Source organism: Montipora capricornis, chromosome 9 (assembly GCF_036669925.1).
Source record: "Montipora capricornis isolate CH-2021 chromosome 9, ASM3666992v2, whole genome shotgun sequence".
Lineage (NCBI taxonomy): Eukaryota > Metazoa > Cnidaria > Anthozoa > Scleractinia > Acroporidae > Montipora > Montipora capricornis.
In genome coordinates, this window is record NC_090891.1 from 45,363,103 (window position 1) to 45,378,841 (window position 15,739).

Here is a 15,739-nt window from a genome sequence, read left to right on the forward strand (position 1 = left end):
TGAAGCAGAGCTAGTGTGAAATGGCCCCGGTCCTCTTTCATTTTCCATCTTATTGCTGCTGCGCTTGCCACAAAGGCTAAATACGTATCTTTAAACTTCCCCTTTTCTCGGTCAGCGGGCAGGATTGCATCATCAGACGATGACACCGCAAGTGACGTCACGTCGTGTTACTTCGATCGAAATTCGTAGTGTTGTCAGAGAATTTGTGTTGTTTCTCAACACGAAAATTTCGTCATGTCTACTCCGGCTAGAAGACGCTTAATGAGAGATTTTAAAAGGTAAGGTTTTGACCTTTTTCATTTAGATGGATTGCTGACTTAAGTGTTGAAAATGTAGCATTACGGAGGCGACCTAAACACACGTTATATCAAAAGCCTCTTAGCTGTATCTGTTGTTGGACATTTTGTGTCGGTGTTTGAATGTTAGGTTTTCATTAATTTTTAGGCTGCAAGAAGATCCCCCAGCCGGAGTAAGTGGTGCTCCGTCTGAAAATAATATTATGATATGGAATGCTGTTATATTCGGGTGAGTAGAAAGCTTAGCGTAAGGTGAAATTCTGAAACTAAAGACATCTTCTAACCATCAACTTTCTCGACACAGGCCTCAAGACACACCATTTGAGGACGGTGAGTTCAACACAGCAAGTTGTAACTTTATTAATTACTCTAAAAGTCCTTCTTGTGTTATTAGGGTGTCTAAATATCTGCTCTGGTGGTACTAAACAAACGTTTTAATTGACTAAATTCTTGTTTATTACAACAGGGACGTTTAAATTACAGATGGAATTTACAGAAGAATATCCGAATAAACCGCCAACGGTTAGGTTTATATCAAAAATGTTTCATCCAAATGGTAAGTCTAGCTGCATTTGGAAAAATGAAAAACAAAGCAATGACCTCTCTGCTCATGATAATTATTTTTCTTTCGGTTATTGTTTATAAAGGGAAAATGGGGAGGAAGAATAATAAGCCTACCTCCAGTAATGCGTGTGTTGCAGTTTTTATAATAATTATTGGTTATTATTATTGCAGACAGTAACTCAAAACTCCCGTCATATTTATTCAGTAAACAGGATGATTGCAGTAATAAGTCAGATTAACAGCGGGTTTTTGTATTAACACTGAGATGTTACGTCAAATTTTAGTTTCTTTAGAATATGCTGTATTATATGTCTTGAGAGTTTTCAACTTTAAATGTCTTGGACTTACATCATATTCACCTGGATCATCACTATCCCATAAAGAGCAACCCCTCTTCACTCTAAAGCAAGTTATTCTTATCTGTAGTTCACACTTTAAAGATTGGGTGAATTTTTCATGTCCAAATGAACTATTATTAATTTTAGGGAAATTCTGGGTCCCAGATGGGATTTTAACTGATGGCTGTACTATCCTCCAAGATCTAGCTGAATCTAGTGAGATTCTTTACTAAGGAAGAGTTATCTGTGAGCTTTGACTAGAACAGCATCACACAATCATCTATTCAAATCGTTGAATATGTGATTGCCTTTTATCAACATGTGTACACTGAAGGTCAACTTTTTTTAACAGTGATTTCAGTTGTCACCACAGCCAGTTATGTTTTCTGCAATAGCTGGCAATGTTACTGGCATACTGTTTGAAACATTCACATATCGGATTAAAAAACCACTGATTGCAACACATGCTGTGACCCTCAGCCTCAGTGACTGAGAGCAGTGATTAAAAAAAATTAAACTACTGTGTAGTTAGTTACATGTAATTGGTTATGAAAGCAACAGTGCCGACCCAACGGCATGGCACAGTCGTGTTAACATTAGTAATAACTGGCGAAAGAGCTCCCATGCATCAAGTTAACCATTCAAGCTGTGAAAAATGGAAAAAAATAATATTAAATATACAATGAGTTAAAGATAGATTTGAATAACTATAATTTATCATTGATTATTGCATATTTCTGTCCGAAAAAATATTCTATTGCTTTTGTGTTGTGATATTTTTCATCATCTAATGAGACTCAGTTACTCATGCTGTGGGTTGCCTCTCTTTGCAGTTTATGCTGATGGTGGCATTTGTCTAGATATTCTTCAAAATCGTTGGAGAGTCCTACATATATGTGTCTTCAATTCTCACATCAATACAGGTTAGTTTTTACAATAACTTGCATGCTGTTGACGTACACATTGCTTAGGAATGTAAGAATGTTTCTTTGTAACCTCTGTTACATATACAATAATTTGTCCACTTTTTTGTGGCTAAATTTCTTGGGACACTTTCAATAATGAGCGAAAAAATCGCTTTAAGCACAGGAGTACCTTACATTTTTGTAATTCTCCTTGCTTATAGCAGCCTCTGAAGTGCCCACCACCCCAAGAAATGTTGATGCCAACTGCAGCATTTCTGAATGTTTCCAGAATTCAAATCAAAATTGTTGGGGTGGGGGGGGGGGGGCGTTATGTGCTCCATGCATTACCTTTGAAACCCCTTGTGCTTATTGTCCAGGATTATATGTACATTGTACTGAGCAAGTATGACTGCAAGGTACAAACAGGGTTTGTTTCCACATGCAATATTAATTAAAGAAAAAACAATAACCAAGTTTTATAATTTATACTAGAATTCATGAACATCATGGACCAAAAACATTAATATTTTACTAAAATGTTTATTTAATAAAAATGGTAATGTGGGTGCTCCTTACTGTTTTGCCACAAGGCCAAACATTCTGTATAACATTCTTTGATGAAACCACCCTCAAGGGTGTGGATGAACCAAACAAGTTTGTGTTAAGTCTTCAAAATGATACCTGATGGGATTATCTGCTGACTGATACTGATAGTGGGCAAATACAAAGAAAAGGGGCAGGTTGTATGAAGTAGGGAAAGCTTTGGGTCCCTTGAGGTTGCTGAAGTGTTCAAGGCCAGAGCATCATTCATTCACTTATCTCAAAGTCTCTGGGGTTAAGTAGACTGCTACCTGGAATTATTGAATTAAGAGGCAAAGAGCAGTTGGCCTTACTATAGAATGTATAGCCAGCTTAATGGGCCAAATATTGTGTAGATAGTATCTTAAAGCACTGACACCTCAAAATTAATTCCAAGGGCGCCCCCAGTTGACAAGTAAAAATGTCTGGCATCAGACAGAGTAAAAATCTGTTAAGGAGGGTGCCTACTATTGTTATTGCACATACGTTCTGCGCATCTCAAGACTCTCAGGTTTCCTATCGGTGATGCTTACTAATACAGGGATATCTTTGCGCATTTTAAAACTATAGGGAGAAAGTAGATCTTAGTAAATACCCTTGGTATCCAAAAATAAAATTGGGGGTAACCATGCATTTTTGAGAGATAATTAAGCTTCAATTTCAGAAAGAATGCCATACATTTCTTTGTATTTTAAAGCTTTTTACAAATATTATTCATGAATTATCTTTGAAAAATGCGTGGTTACCCTCAATTTTCTTGTTGGATTTCAGTAACACTTGTTAAGATCTACGGTACATTTCCTGCATGATTATAAACCGGGTCAAAAATATCTTTGAATTAGTAGGCACTGTCCCTTAAGTCTCACTCCCAGGGGTCATTGGGTTCACGTAGATTGGCATATTTGATTGAAACAAGATCATCCAGCCATCTGACATGCAGTTGTTGTCTTGCAGTCTCTACTAGATGAACCGAACCCCAATAGTCCAGCTAACAGCTTAGCAGCCCAGCTTTATCAAGAAAACAAGCGAGAATATGAAAAGAAAGTAATCGCAATTGTGGAGCAGAGTTGGCTCAACAACTGATGTCCTAAACATGCTTGTAAAGGTCGTGAAAGGCAGCTTTGATTTCTGGATTTCTTTTTTTTTTTCTTTTCCACCTTGCCATTCCACTGGTTTATTTGTCTTTTCACAAGCCTTGCAATTAGGGCACAGTTTATGGCAGAGGGTCTTAGGGAAGATGCAACTGTCGTTATTTTTATACAGTTGTGACGAATATTGTGATGTGTTAATGAGTAGAGCTGTTACGGTGTATGTAGGTGTCAAGTTAATGTAAATTTTGGAATAAACTAGGACTATCCAGACTAATTTTTGTATAGGAATTTTTAACTCTTTGGTGTTTTGCATTATTCTTGTGAACTTGAGTGCTTGCTTTTGTTTTGATGTGGTTATGTGCCTTATTATGGATTTGTTTAAAATACTGTAACATGTACATGATGGATGTAAGTGTACATACAGAAAAAAATAAAGTAATCACTCAAACAATGAATGTATTTGTTTTGATGTTTTACTTAAGGGTGGTTCAATATTTGCAGGCTAGGTAGTTATTTTTGTCTGGGTACTCCACAACCGGTTGGACCACCTCAGCTGAGAGCTCTTTGTCCAAAGATCGATAATAATTTATTGATCCTTTGGTAAAAATACAATTATTATTGTTGTTAAACTTGTATTATTTTTACAATATTAGCTATTTTTGGTGGCTAAGAACAGCAGCTTAGTACACTGTCTGTTAAATGTACTTTTTGGAACAAGTTGTTGTTATGGTATCAAACTACTGTATAACAAGTGCTCATCAAACAACTTGGCCATGGAATATAAGGCACCACAGATTTCCACAACAATAACAGTAACGTTTCAATTAATTTTCAGTATGTTTGGAAAATTTTTAATGACAAAGACCCTTTCTATAGCTGCTCACTAATGGTTTTGTTTTTTTTAAGAAGTCTATATTATATATCTTGGATCATGTCAATAGACATGTAATATTATTTTGCATTAACTTTCTTTCAAGAGCTCAACTTGCTCATCAAGGAGATGATCACATTTTTTTCCCTTTAGAGCAAAGTCATGGCAGAACTGACTAAGGGAAATTTTGTTGAAGTGTGTTTTTTTTTTTTTTTTTAACTTGGCATTGCCATCTCTACCCCCGTTGGCAGTGCCTAAGTACTTCTAATCTAAAGTATAATACAAGTTCTAGAAGCTGTGACCTTGCTGTAACATCTTCAATGATATGATGGTAAGGGGCTATACACTTTTGGACCACAGTCTTGCCAAATAATTGCATGAGTCTTGAAAAGAGCTTGCCTTTTCTTTTGGTCATAATTCAAGTTCCACATAATTTTGCCAAAAACAGAGCTATGAAGATTGGTGGTCATCTTTTGTAACTGTTCCTCTTGGAGTGATGATAGCTAAGTTCATTTGGCGACATGCTCTGATCCACATTTGACTTTGGGATGTTTGAAAAGGGTGACTTGGTGTAACCATTGTAAAATAGAAAAATTCTCTTGCTGTATTCAAATGACAGAAACATGATCCCGGCATTTGGAACAATCTGTGCAAAAATAAACCAAGAAAAAAATTATATATTTAACAAGACACAGCTTGCTGATCAACATTGGGATGATGGAGTTAGCAGGAAGTCTACACCTAAGTATGTACTTATACTAAACAGTAATTATACATTTAGGCTCAGTGAATATCAGTGAATAAGAATCGAGACAAACCTAGCCTTTGGTGAATAATTGTTAATTATCATTCCATGAAAAAACTGAGTTCCACAGGCTCATTAACGCTTGTTTTGGACTGCCTCCATGGTGACTATTGTTTATTAAGCAGAACCACACTGTACTGTACACGATGTTCAGCCAACAAAAAGGGTAGATAAGAAAATGCAGGGACAAATTCCCTTTCATTAATTTTGAGCCTCACAAGAACACTGGATGGTGATCACACTATGATTGGCCGATTTAATCCACCATATTCTACACCACGGCCTGCTAAAATTAGGTTATTTTAGTTTAGGGATTTTGTTGCTTAGTTCAAAGATCTACGGTTAATTAATTAAACAAAATCTTGCCAACCTTGTGGGAAAAAAGGTGGAGTGGTAAACAAGAAAATAGCCTTACCTTTAAAACAGTTGCTGTTAAACCCCTCCACAAGCCAGTGACCTTGTTTATTTTGACAGTTTGAATGAAGGCACTGGTCATACCTTTGAAGTCAATGTCAACTCCACCATGATTCGGAAGAGTTCTGCTCCTTGCCTGATAGAAAGCAAACAATGAACTTTGAACAAGTAGTATTTAAAAATGCCAATCTGCAGAGAAAATAATCCCAGGAATTTTTGTGATCAAATGACAATAGGTGAGAATAGAGCTGCTATTGAATCATACTGTTATTTATCGTAGCTGTCAACTCTGTAAAATGTATCATAATTATGCTAATGTTTTGCATCTTGTGAAAGTGCAATAATGATTATTATTGTTCTGATGGTACATGTTTGCTACCAAAATACACTGCACTACCCCTTTTATAAATCTATTGTGTGAAGGCAGTAACTTAAACTACACACAACATGGTTAAAATCCACAAGTGCCAGGATACTATCAACCAAATGAATGTAACTACCGGTAGGCTTCGGGATGGCAATGACGCCACAAAACACACCTTGTCTAATCTTAGGAAAAAATAATAATATTGAAATAAGGGAGAATGTCTATGTTGTTCTGGAAGAGGGGATGGGTGTAAGAAACAAATGTACAGATTCTGCTATAGTTTTTTTCACCTTGCTAACTGACCTGCATTTTCTTCCGGATTGTATCAAAGGGAAATGACAATGTCTGTTTAAAAAGAGATTAATTAATTTAATGCAATGAAATGACATAAGATGCAATGCACTGTTAAGTAGCAAAAATGCCATAAAAATCAAGATAATGATGATTTTTAGTACTTGTCATTCTTTGTTTAATCTCATCAAGGATTTCTAATATTAGGCTGCGAATACAACCGCCACTAGGTTGCGCAATGTCCCAGTGGTGGTGAGTGATGAGAGGTGACTGCATTCGCAGGCTAAAAAAATATATGTACAGCAGTAATTTGGTGAAAACAATACTGGTAATATTAATAACAAAGTGGTAAGACAAGTGGTAATCTTTAACACTTCAGTCTTCTCTCTGAAAGTAACATCTGCTAAGGTTGTTGAGATATCAGTCAATAGCGAACATCTTTCTCAGGATATGTGTACAGGTTACAGGTCATTGTTTTACCAATACAGAAACAGCCTAACCATTTAGCAATGCTAAAATTATGCCTAAAAACTTTTGTTTATACCTAATTAGACCTAAGTTTAGCTTTAATGTTTAGGATACTTTTTGAATTTGGTAAAATAATGACTTGTGACCTGTACCTCCCTTATTTCACCTGCTGAAACAATATTTTAAAAAGTAATTTCAAGGTTTATTAGTAAACTAAAACTGACAATTAAAAACTCCCCTGCAACTATTCTTTGTTAATAGGTCGCTAACAAACTGCATTTCATGTCTGCACTAGCCAAGGATAATAACAAACAACTGATGCTAAATATCTTGCAAAAAAAATTACCCTCAATATTTATTTCATTTTGACAGAAATTTCATTATTCCACTGAAGTAATTTGAATAACCTTGGCAACAGCTGCAGCTAGACATCCACTAACAAACATGTAAACAGGTGTGACTTGGCCTCCAAGTGGATTAGCAATCACTGAATTGTCTATTATACTGTAGGCTAAATATGATCCTCCAGCAAAGGGTACCACACCTGAAAATAATGAAATGTACCATGTAATAAGTCGTCAAGCGATTTTTGGTTGATGTGGGCTTTGAGCATGTTGATTGAAGTTCTTCTGGGGTTTCACGGGTTACAATTGTCGAGTTTTGCAGACTCATCAAATTTCTTTGCACACGGTATCTTTCAGACACTTCATACTCTTTAGAAGGACAAAGTTAATGAGGTGGTGAGAGTGCTCGCCTCCCACCAATGTGGCCCGATTCCCAGATCCGGCACCACATGTGGCTTGAGTTGGTTGCTTCTCTTCTCTGCTCCAAGAGGTTTCTCTGGGTACTCCAGTTTACTCCACTCCTCAAAAACCAATGTGATTTGATATGTATCAATTTAATTTGATTTCATTTGTGCATGACCCCAAAGGTTTTTTTTTCAGTTTTAAGCGTTATCGTGTGAAAATAATGTTCCTACTATTATTATTATTATTATTATTATTATTATTACTATTTGTTGTTGTTGTTATTAATGAATCTAAATCTGTAAACGATTGATCAAATAAACCTCAACACACCATATCACTAACCTCAATGTAAAACTAACATTTTAGTAACTTTAGTTAGCTTTTTGTTATATTAGGGTGCAAGGTAGCATTATAGCATCCCAAACATGGCCTGACTGTCATAGATGTGATGCTAGGGATAAATCCCACCAGGGAATGACTGGCCTTAAAACCCAACACAATTGCCAAGATCAAGATGCATACTGGTAATAACTAACCACCACACCAATAAGAGATAATCTTTGCTGATGTCATTGTCGTCATATTGGTTCATTATCATACGAGTTTGCTCACAAAAGTACAAAGTACATGTAATATATTATTGACTTCAAGAGGGAAAAAGTTTGACCCCATTGACCCCTCCTGAAGGTGCCCTAGGATACCCCCAGTTGATGAGTAAAATAATAATTATTGTCTGGCGTAAGACAGAGTAAAAGCTGTTACTTAAGTCTCCCTCCCAGGATTCAATGGGTTAGAGTTAGTTAAAGGGCCTATGAAGTAAAAAAAAAATGTTGGTTATTTTAAAGACCTTTCAAAATGACGAAGAATGGTGTTTTCTATTTTGGAATACCTTCTCTTGTTCCAGAGATATTCAAGTTTTTGTTAAAAAACTGATGATGCCACACACTTAACAATGACTAATAAATCACAAAATTGAGAATTGTGACTAAATTGCAGGAAAATCAGCTTCAACAATAAAAACACTTCACAAATCCTATGTTTTCTTAGCCAAGCAGGTCTTGGTGCTAACAGTGCTCCCAAAGCACTGTGCATTTGCAGGTGCTTGATAGCTCTTTGTGCCCATATTGTGGCACTATGATGTGTAATTCTCCTGTTCATAAGAGGATGTAAGGGATTTCCTTGACTGATGCTCTTAAACTTACATTAACTTACACTGTGTAGAGGAAATTGACAGGTGGATGATTTCAAACAAGTTAAAGTTGAATGATGATAAAACAGAACTCATTGTATTTAGCTCTAAATACCGTCCAAGACCCTGTCTCAGCAACGTTCAGATTGGTAGTGAGTGTATAGAGCAGAGCACTACTGTACGCAATCTCGGTGTTTTGTTTGATCAAACTCTTTCTTTCGGGGAACATGTAAGCAAATTATGCAAATCATCTCATTACCATCTTAGAAATATTAGTAAGATTAGAAAATATCTACAGTAGATGAAAATTCTACTGAGACATTAGTCCATGCATTTGTTTCATCAAAGCTGGACTATTGTAATGCTTTACTTATTGGACTTCCAAAATACTAAATACTGCAGCTTGTATTATAACTTTTACTTGCACATAATTTATGATCATATAACTCCTGTTCTAGTTAGACTACATTGGCTCCCTGTTTCCTATCATATAAGGTTTAAAGTGCTACTGCTGACTTACAAAGCACTTAATGATTTATCTCCTGAATACCTATCTGAGCTACTTAATAAGGCTCTGCATACCCGCAATCTTAGATCTCAGTCTAAACATTGGCTTAGTGTTCCTAAATCCAGAACTGTTACCAATGGTGATACAGCTATGGAATGAACTGCCTTTTCAGTTGCGCATGTCGTCAAATTTACAAGCATTTAAATCAGGACTGAAGACGATTCTTTTTAAAATGGCTTATCTTTAGATGGGCATTTGCTTTATTATCTTGCATACTTTTATGTATTTTCTTTTGTTTCCTATTTTTTGTAGTGTAAGATGTAATTTGTAAATATTTTTTAATTATATATATTTATAGAAATTAGATTAGTAGAATGAAATTGTAAAAATTGTTTTAGAGTTAGTATATAAGGTTTAAAATTGTAAAGCGCTATGAATAATTAGTATTAATAGTGCTATAGAAATGAATTATATTATTATTATTATTATTATTATTATTATTATTAAACTTGTAAACTGGCCCTCTCTTCGTAGCTTCTCTTAGGAAACAGAATTACCACGGTCCTGTTCTGAACTTTCTCCAGGACATTAGAGAGGTACATGAAGAGGGTGAGGCTGGCAAAGACTACAGATGCGCACCAACTGATAGAGCGAACCAAGGAGTGGTACTCTGATGACACTATGAACCATTCTTGAACACCACAGTGTTTAAGCATTCTGAGTACAATTGGTTTTGTACACCTGTCATTGCAGTTGGAAACCTTTTTCAACATCAACATGGTTGCCATCCACTGTCATTCCCAAATTGAGAGTTTTAAGAAACGGTCCAGATAAGAACAATAGCAACAACGGCAATGAACATGTTGGAATTCAATTGGAATGCAAAAAGGTGATAACTTTTCTATTGTCTGTACTTACTTCTGATTGGCTTAACCCATTGACTTCTAGGAGTGAGACGTAATAAATTTTACTCTGTCTAACACCAGGGGGGTGGGGCGGGGGCAGTTCAGGAGTCAATGGGTTAACAACCTCTACATCCACGTGACCCTGTAAGGCCCTGAGGGGCCCCACGTTGACTAGTAAAATCATCTGGCATTAGACAGAGTAAAATCTATATGTGGCCACTGGGAGTTAAAGGGTTAATTAAACAGCAATTTGAGTTAACAAAACTTCATAAAGCAGTATTATATTCATCCTTACTTTCCAACCATCTAATCTGGTCTCAGTTTGAATACCACAGAAATCGTATGTGGGGAACATGTAAAATTGTAAACGTTTCTTAACTTTTGTTTACTCTTGTGATTGGTCAAATCTTTTAACAAAAAAAACCACCCTTTCAAAATGGGCTGTAAATGACTTTTATTACGTTAACGGCCTTCCTGTAGGTTTATGCATTCTCTGTGTAAAAATGATAACATTCTTATGTGGGGAAAGCACCATTGCCGCAAAAGAAAAGAAATTGCTATGCACCTTATACGGTTCATTACTTAGCAGTAAGTACTTACCAAGAAATGTTGGTAACAAGCCTTTGTAAAATGCAAAAAATCCTTCAGCCTTCCAGATCTCCCTGAAGCCGTGCACAATACCACGATAATGCAATTTTGAAGGTTCTACATTTTGAACAATGAGTCTAGTTTTAAGCATATCAGCTGGGTAAACTAAAAGCGAAGCAATCAAGGCACTTCCTGATCCTGCCAGTATCCCTGTTTTACCACTGAAATTTGCCGGCATGTGTGGGTCTTCTAGAATTTCCTAGAAATAAAGAGCATGCGAATAATAAATAATATATTATCGTGCCGCGCACCAGTGGCTCAGTTGGTTGAGCATGCGCCTGTCACGCGGGTTCGAACCCCGGCTGACCCAACACTCAGGATCTTAAAATAACTGAGGAGAAAGTGCTGGGCAAGATTTCCGCACAGGTCCCTACTGCATTTAATATGCATACGGTCCTTTGTTTCATGAAAACAATAGAGATAACAATAGACGGCCTTTGGGACTGTAGTGCTTTGTTTATTCTTCTTAGCGGTTTTATTTTAAAAGTCTATATGGACTGCAAAAAAATCGGTAGAATTTCTGGCTGGAATATGTAGATGGCTATAAGATGTAGATACCAAACCTTACATTTCAGTGTTAATAACTCATTCTAGCCGTGACAACCACAGAGATCAGATCAGCACATTACGCCAGGACTACTTTGCTAATTCTTTGGGAACAGGTGCTTGTAGGATTGTCCAAATTTATACAAGAAATTAAACTGCCGCTTAGCGCTTTGAAAAATGAACAATGTTTGGCTTACCAGCAACTTATGGAAGGCTGCCAGCTGAATAGCACTGTAAGGAACTAGCCGAAAACATGATATACCATTACCCTTCCAGAATGCCTTTATCCCCTCACTCTGATAAACGCTTTTAAACGATTTGATAAAACCACAGCGCAGCTCTGGAGTTCCAACCTGAGCCAAAACCTTAATGACTTCGAGAGGTGATGTCACAGTTCTTGAGAGAACACCAGCAATTCCACCACATATGAGGCTCTGTAGAAGTGTGAGTCTTTCATCCTCTGCAGGTTTTACCATTATTTTTACGAAGACGTGAAATACTTTAGCATTTTGCGATCGCGAAAACCTATCAACTTAGCGGCCATATTTGTTTATTAGTGGCGTGAGACAATGGTAACTAGAGCTCAGATTCCCTCAAACCTTTGCGAACTAGAATTGGAGAGAGATGGGAACCGGGGACACCTGCCCTGGCCGAGAGGATGTCCCTTGAATGAAGCTTCCACTATATTAAAATTATGACTTTAAAATTTAAAATGACCACCTAATTGCAATAAAATCTAGCTATACTACACATAGCAAGTAAACAACAATTGAATAATAAACATTTAACACTAAAGACTGCAAAGCTGTGTGACCATCTATTCATAACGTTGGATCAACTGATAAGCATAAACACACCACTTTTAGGACAGATCAAACAACGTTCACTGAGGCATTCTCAGTGGAACTACGGTCAGCCAAACCTAGCACGATCAGCGCTCAAACTAGAAAGCAGACGCACGCAGCTGTTTCGGGCCGTAGCTAAAACACAATGAGCCTCAATGACAGTTGACCTATCTCATACCGCGCACCGGTGGCTCAGTTGGTTGAGCATCGGGCTGCCATGCGGCAGGAGGTCGTGAGTTCGACTCCGGCTGGACCAACTCTCAGGGTCTAAAAATAACTAAGGGCTGCCTTCGTAATTACATCCGCAAATGGCCCCGCCTCACAACCCTTCAAACAGTGTTCATAACCCAGTTGGACGTAAAAGAACCCACACACTATTCGTAAAGAGTAGGGCATGGAGCTCCCGGTGTTGTGGTCAGGACTCATTTCATTCATTCATGTGCTTGGTGAGATCACTAATGGACTGATCATGATAGCAGCTGCCAGCGGCGCCTATAAATGCTGATGTCCGATCTCACCCATAGATCCCTTGCTTGTAAAGCGCATTTGAATATGTCAATAGAAAATGCGCTATATAAATTCATTACCATTACCTCATAAGTGTCGCTAGTTATTCTAGAAAGAACTATAAGATCGGATTGTGCAAAGGCCACGTCTCAGACAATTGCGACAAATGACTGAAGGGCAACCCTCAACTGATCGTGCCAGTAACATTAAAGATAGAAATTTATGGAATAGCCAATACAATCCTCCTGCAAGCTCAATTCTTACAAGGATACCGCGCCAACTGGAATAAGTATGAATTTCAAGCACTTATCACATACGGGGAATTTCTGAATGCTGATTGGCTGAGACGGAGTGCATTTTTTTCTTAAAATTAATCGCGAGGGCACTTTATCCTCATCGGCTAACTGAGTTGCTTAGCCAGAGCAAGCGAGGTGCAAGCGAATCTTCTTCCATATTCTGACTCCGATTAAACTGGTTTTTGTCCATGATTAAAATACACTTTAAGCACTATCTGTTGAAAGGAAAGGAAAGTAACTTTATTTAAGTGTCTAAACTTCTATCGCAGTAGAGAACTAAGCGGGGAAACTGTAAATTGAAATTAACGAGTTAACACAAATCAAATCAAATGTTGGTTTTTGAGGAGAGGGGAAAACCGGATCCGGAGTACCCGGAGAAAAACCTCTCGGTGCAGAGTAGAGAACCAACAAACTCAACCCACATATGACGCCGAGTCTGGGAGCCGAACCCGGGCCACATTGGTGGGAGGCGAGTGCTCTCACCAATGCGCAATCCCTGCACCCTACGTTGACAACAACGATTTATTGAATGGAGCTTTAACCGAATGAAAGTGTCTTTTCTGTAACTTTAAGATTAAAGTGTTCATTGAACCGATTGGTCAATTAAGTTGATTGTCATTTGTCGCTGTAGCATTGAACGGTCTTCTCTCAATAAATAGCCCTTTATCTAACAAACATGTAATCTCAATGTGTCCTCGTGCAATTAGGGATTGATTTTACTTGTATTTTCAAAGTGTTCCAAACTGCCCTCGTCGCGAATTTTGAGAACACTTTGAAAATACGCGTGAAATTAGTCCTTAGTAATTTCTCTCGGGACCACGACATCAGAGTGTGCAATGCTGAATTTGATTAGTCCGCGAAATAAAGACAAGTCCATGTAAGATCCAACATCTTTCAACATCGTTCGGGGAAAGTGTAAGTAGAGAGGAACCAGCAGGCCTAAAAGATAGCTTTAAAGAAAGAGATTGATTAAACGAGGGAATACAGTCTGTACTGGTTTTATGAGTATCCCTGCCAAGGATTTAAGACCTCCATTGAAGTTTGATAGCCGAGTGCACTCCCACAGCACTATGCATTAATTTAATGTTTTTTATGATTTTGGAAAGTCTTTCAAGTGTTCATATTAAGGATACAGAAAGATATGGAGAAATTCTGATTGGCATGAGCATTGTACAACGGAAAGACACCAAACAAACGGACGACGATGACTGAGCTCACGATCATGCACGATGAAGAACAGTGAGCGAGGCAGCGCGAAGGTCCCCAGCTCAAAAAGAGATTGGAACCCGGGTGAAATTGCCAAGTGGAATTAGAGAGGAAAATGCCGGTTGTCTAGCACCAGCTGTAGTGAGGGGACAGCCTCAAAACGTAGTCCCAAACTGTCTCATGGAATTTCTAAAATGTGGTCTTACCATTTTTACTTTACCGAGAATTTCCAGAATATGTTTTGCATTTGAGAAGTCTTGGACGTGTTCCTATAAAAGGTGTCTCTGGCACCAAAAAAAAATTCCAAGAAGTTTCGAGGCACTCTGGACCTTCCGCCCGAAGTTTATGCCCTTCAGTTTCCCTAGTAACCCGACAAAAAAAAATTACATAGAACTCAAGATACACAGAAGGATAATTTTAATAGCAGCATTCATCTGCAACATAAAGAGAATTTCACTCATCCTGCAATTGTCACGGTCTTTGTCTTGTTTAAGTTTTTCTTGTTTGCATCTTCTTGCGAGGCTCTGAGATGTTACATCAAGTCAGAAAATTGAGCGAGTTGGAGGCAAATCTTAAATGCGGCTAGTCATCAAATCGCCACTTCACGTACAACGCCTTGAACTTGTCAAAACCAACCAAGACACCAGCACCAGCCATTCCACGCAATATGTTAGCTCCAGCACCCTTCATCAAAGACATGGGACCCTCGTTCTTCATGATCTGTATTGTGCAATCAATGGAACCCTTGTACTTCACTGCCTGTCCAGACGTCATCATCATACGTCTTCTTATAGTGTCAATTGGATAAGAAGCCAAGCCCGATGCCACAGTCACTCCATAACCCAAGATAAAGGAGAGCACCAAAGAAGCATCTTCGCCCAATAGCAAGGGCTTCAAGGTGTCATACAAGCCAAAGTAGAAGCCACGGTAAACAACAATACCAACACAGGAAATAACAAAGCCTCTGTACAGTCCCACAATGCCATCACTCGCCAGGGTCTTGCGGTAGACATCAATGAGACCGTTGAATTCACGTTCGGAGTTGCCTTTTCCAGCGGACTTCGCATCATTAGCCAGCCGCGTTCGTGCGTAATCCAGGGAGTAAACAAAAGTCAGGGACATGGCTCCTGCTGCTCCGCCAGAGGCAATGTTTTTGCTGAATTTGGTTGCATAACTATCGCTCTTTTTCGGTTTAAAGAGAGCCTTGATCTGATCTTTAAAGGCAAAGTTCAATGCCTGGGTTGGGAAGTATCTGATGCAGTTGGCCAGATTACCTGGAAATAGGAGAGACATATCATCTTTGTGACAGCTGAGTCACACATTCTTATCTTTGGTAAAAGTCCTTTTCCCT

The 15,739-nt window shown here is 38.0% G+C and overlaps 3 protein-coding genes across 3 annotated transcripts in view; 1 reads left to right on the forward strand and 2 right to left on the reverse strand.

The window, feature by feature from the left end:
* Window positions 1-141: 141 nt before the first annotated feature.
* LOC138015489 (ubiquitin-conjugating enzyme E2 A-like) lies at window positions 142-4,228 on the forward strand. Its single transcript, XM_068862555.1, is given in 7 exon segments — window positions 142-278; window positions 445-525; window positions 601-626; window positions 763-852; window positions 2,032-2,090; window positions 2,092-2,121; window positions 3,637-4,228. Coding segments are annotated over 7 exon segments (459 nt in total). The 5' UTR covers window positions 142-234; the 3' UTR covers window positions 3,766-4,228.
* On the reverse strand, window positions 4,226-12,097 carry LOC138015488 (solute carrier family 25 member 43-like). The gene is made up of 6 exons (XM_068862554.1): window positions 11,732-12,097; window positions 10,941-11,187; window positions 7,397-7,533; window positions 6,534-6,575; window positions 5,865-5,999; window positions 4,226-5,290 (listed from the first exon to the last, which is right to left on the reverse strand). The coding sequence occupies exons 1-6, from the start codon at window positions 12,008-12,010 to the stop codon at window positions 5,111-5,113; spliced, it is 1,020 nt and encodes a 339-aa protein (XP_068718655.1). The 5' UTR covers window positions 12,011-12,097; the 3' UTR covers window positions 4,226-5,110.
* A 2,606-nt stretch (window positions 12,098-14,703) lies between these two features.
* Window positions 14,704-15,739, reverse strand: part of LOC138016187 (uncharacterized) — a 3,673-nt gene continuing 2,637 nt past the window's right edge. Inside the window, exon 3 of the mRNA XM_068863355.1 lies at window positions 14,704-15,662. Coding sequence (XP_068719456.1) covers window positions 14,971-15,662 — 692 coding nt within the window. The 3' untranslated portion in view covers window positions 14,704-14,970. The remainder of the gene's footprint in view (window positions 15,663-15,739) is intronic.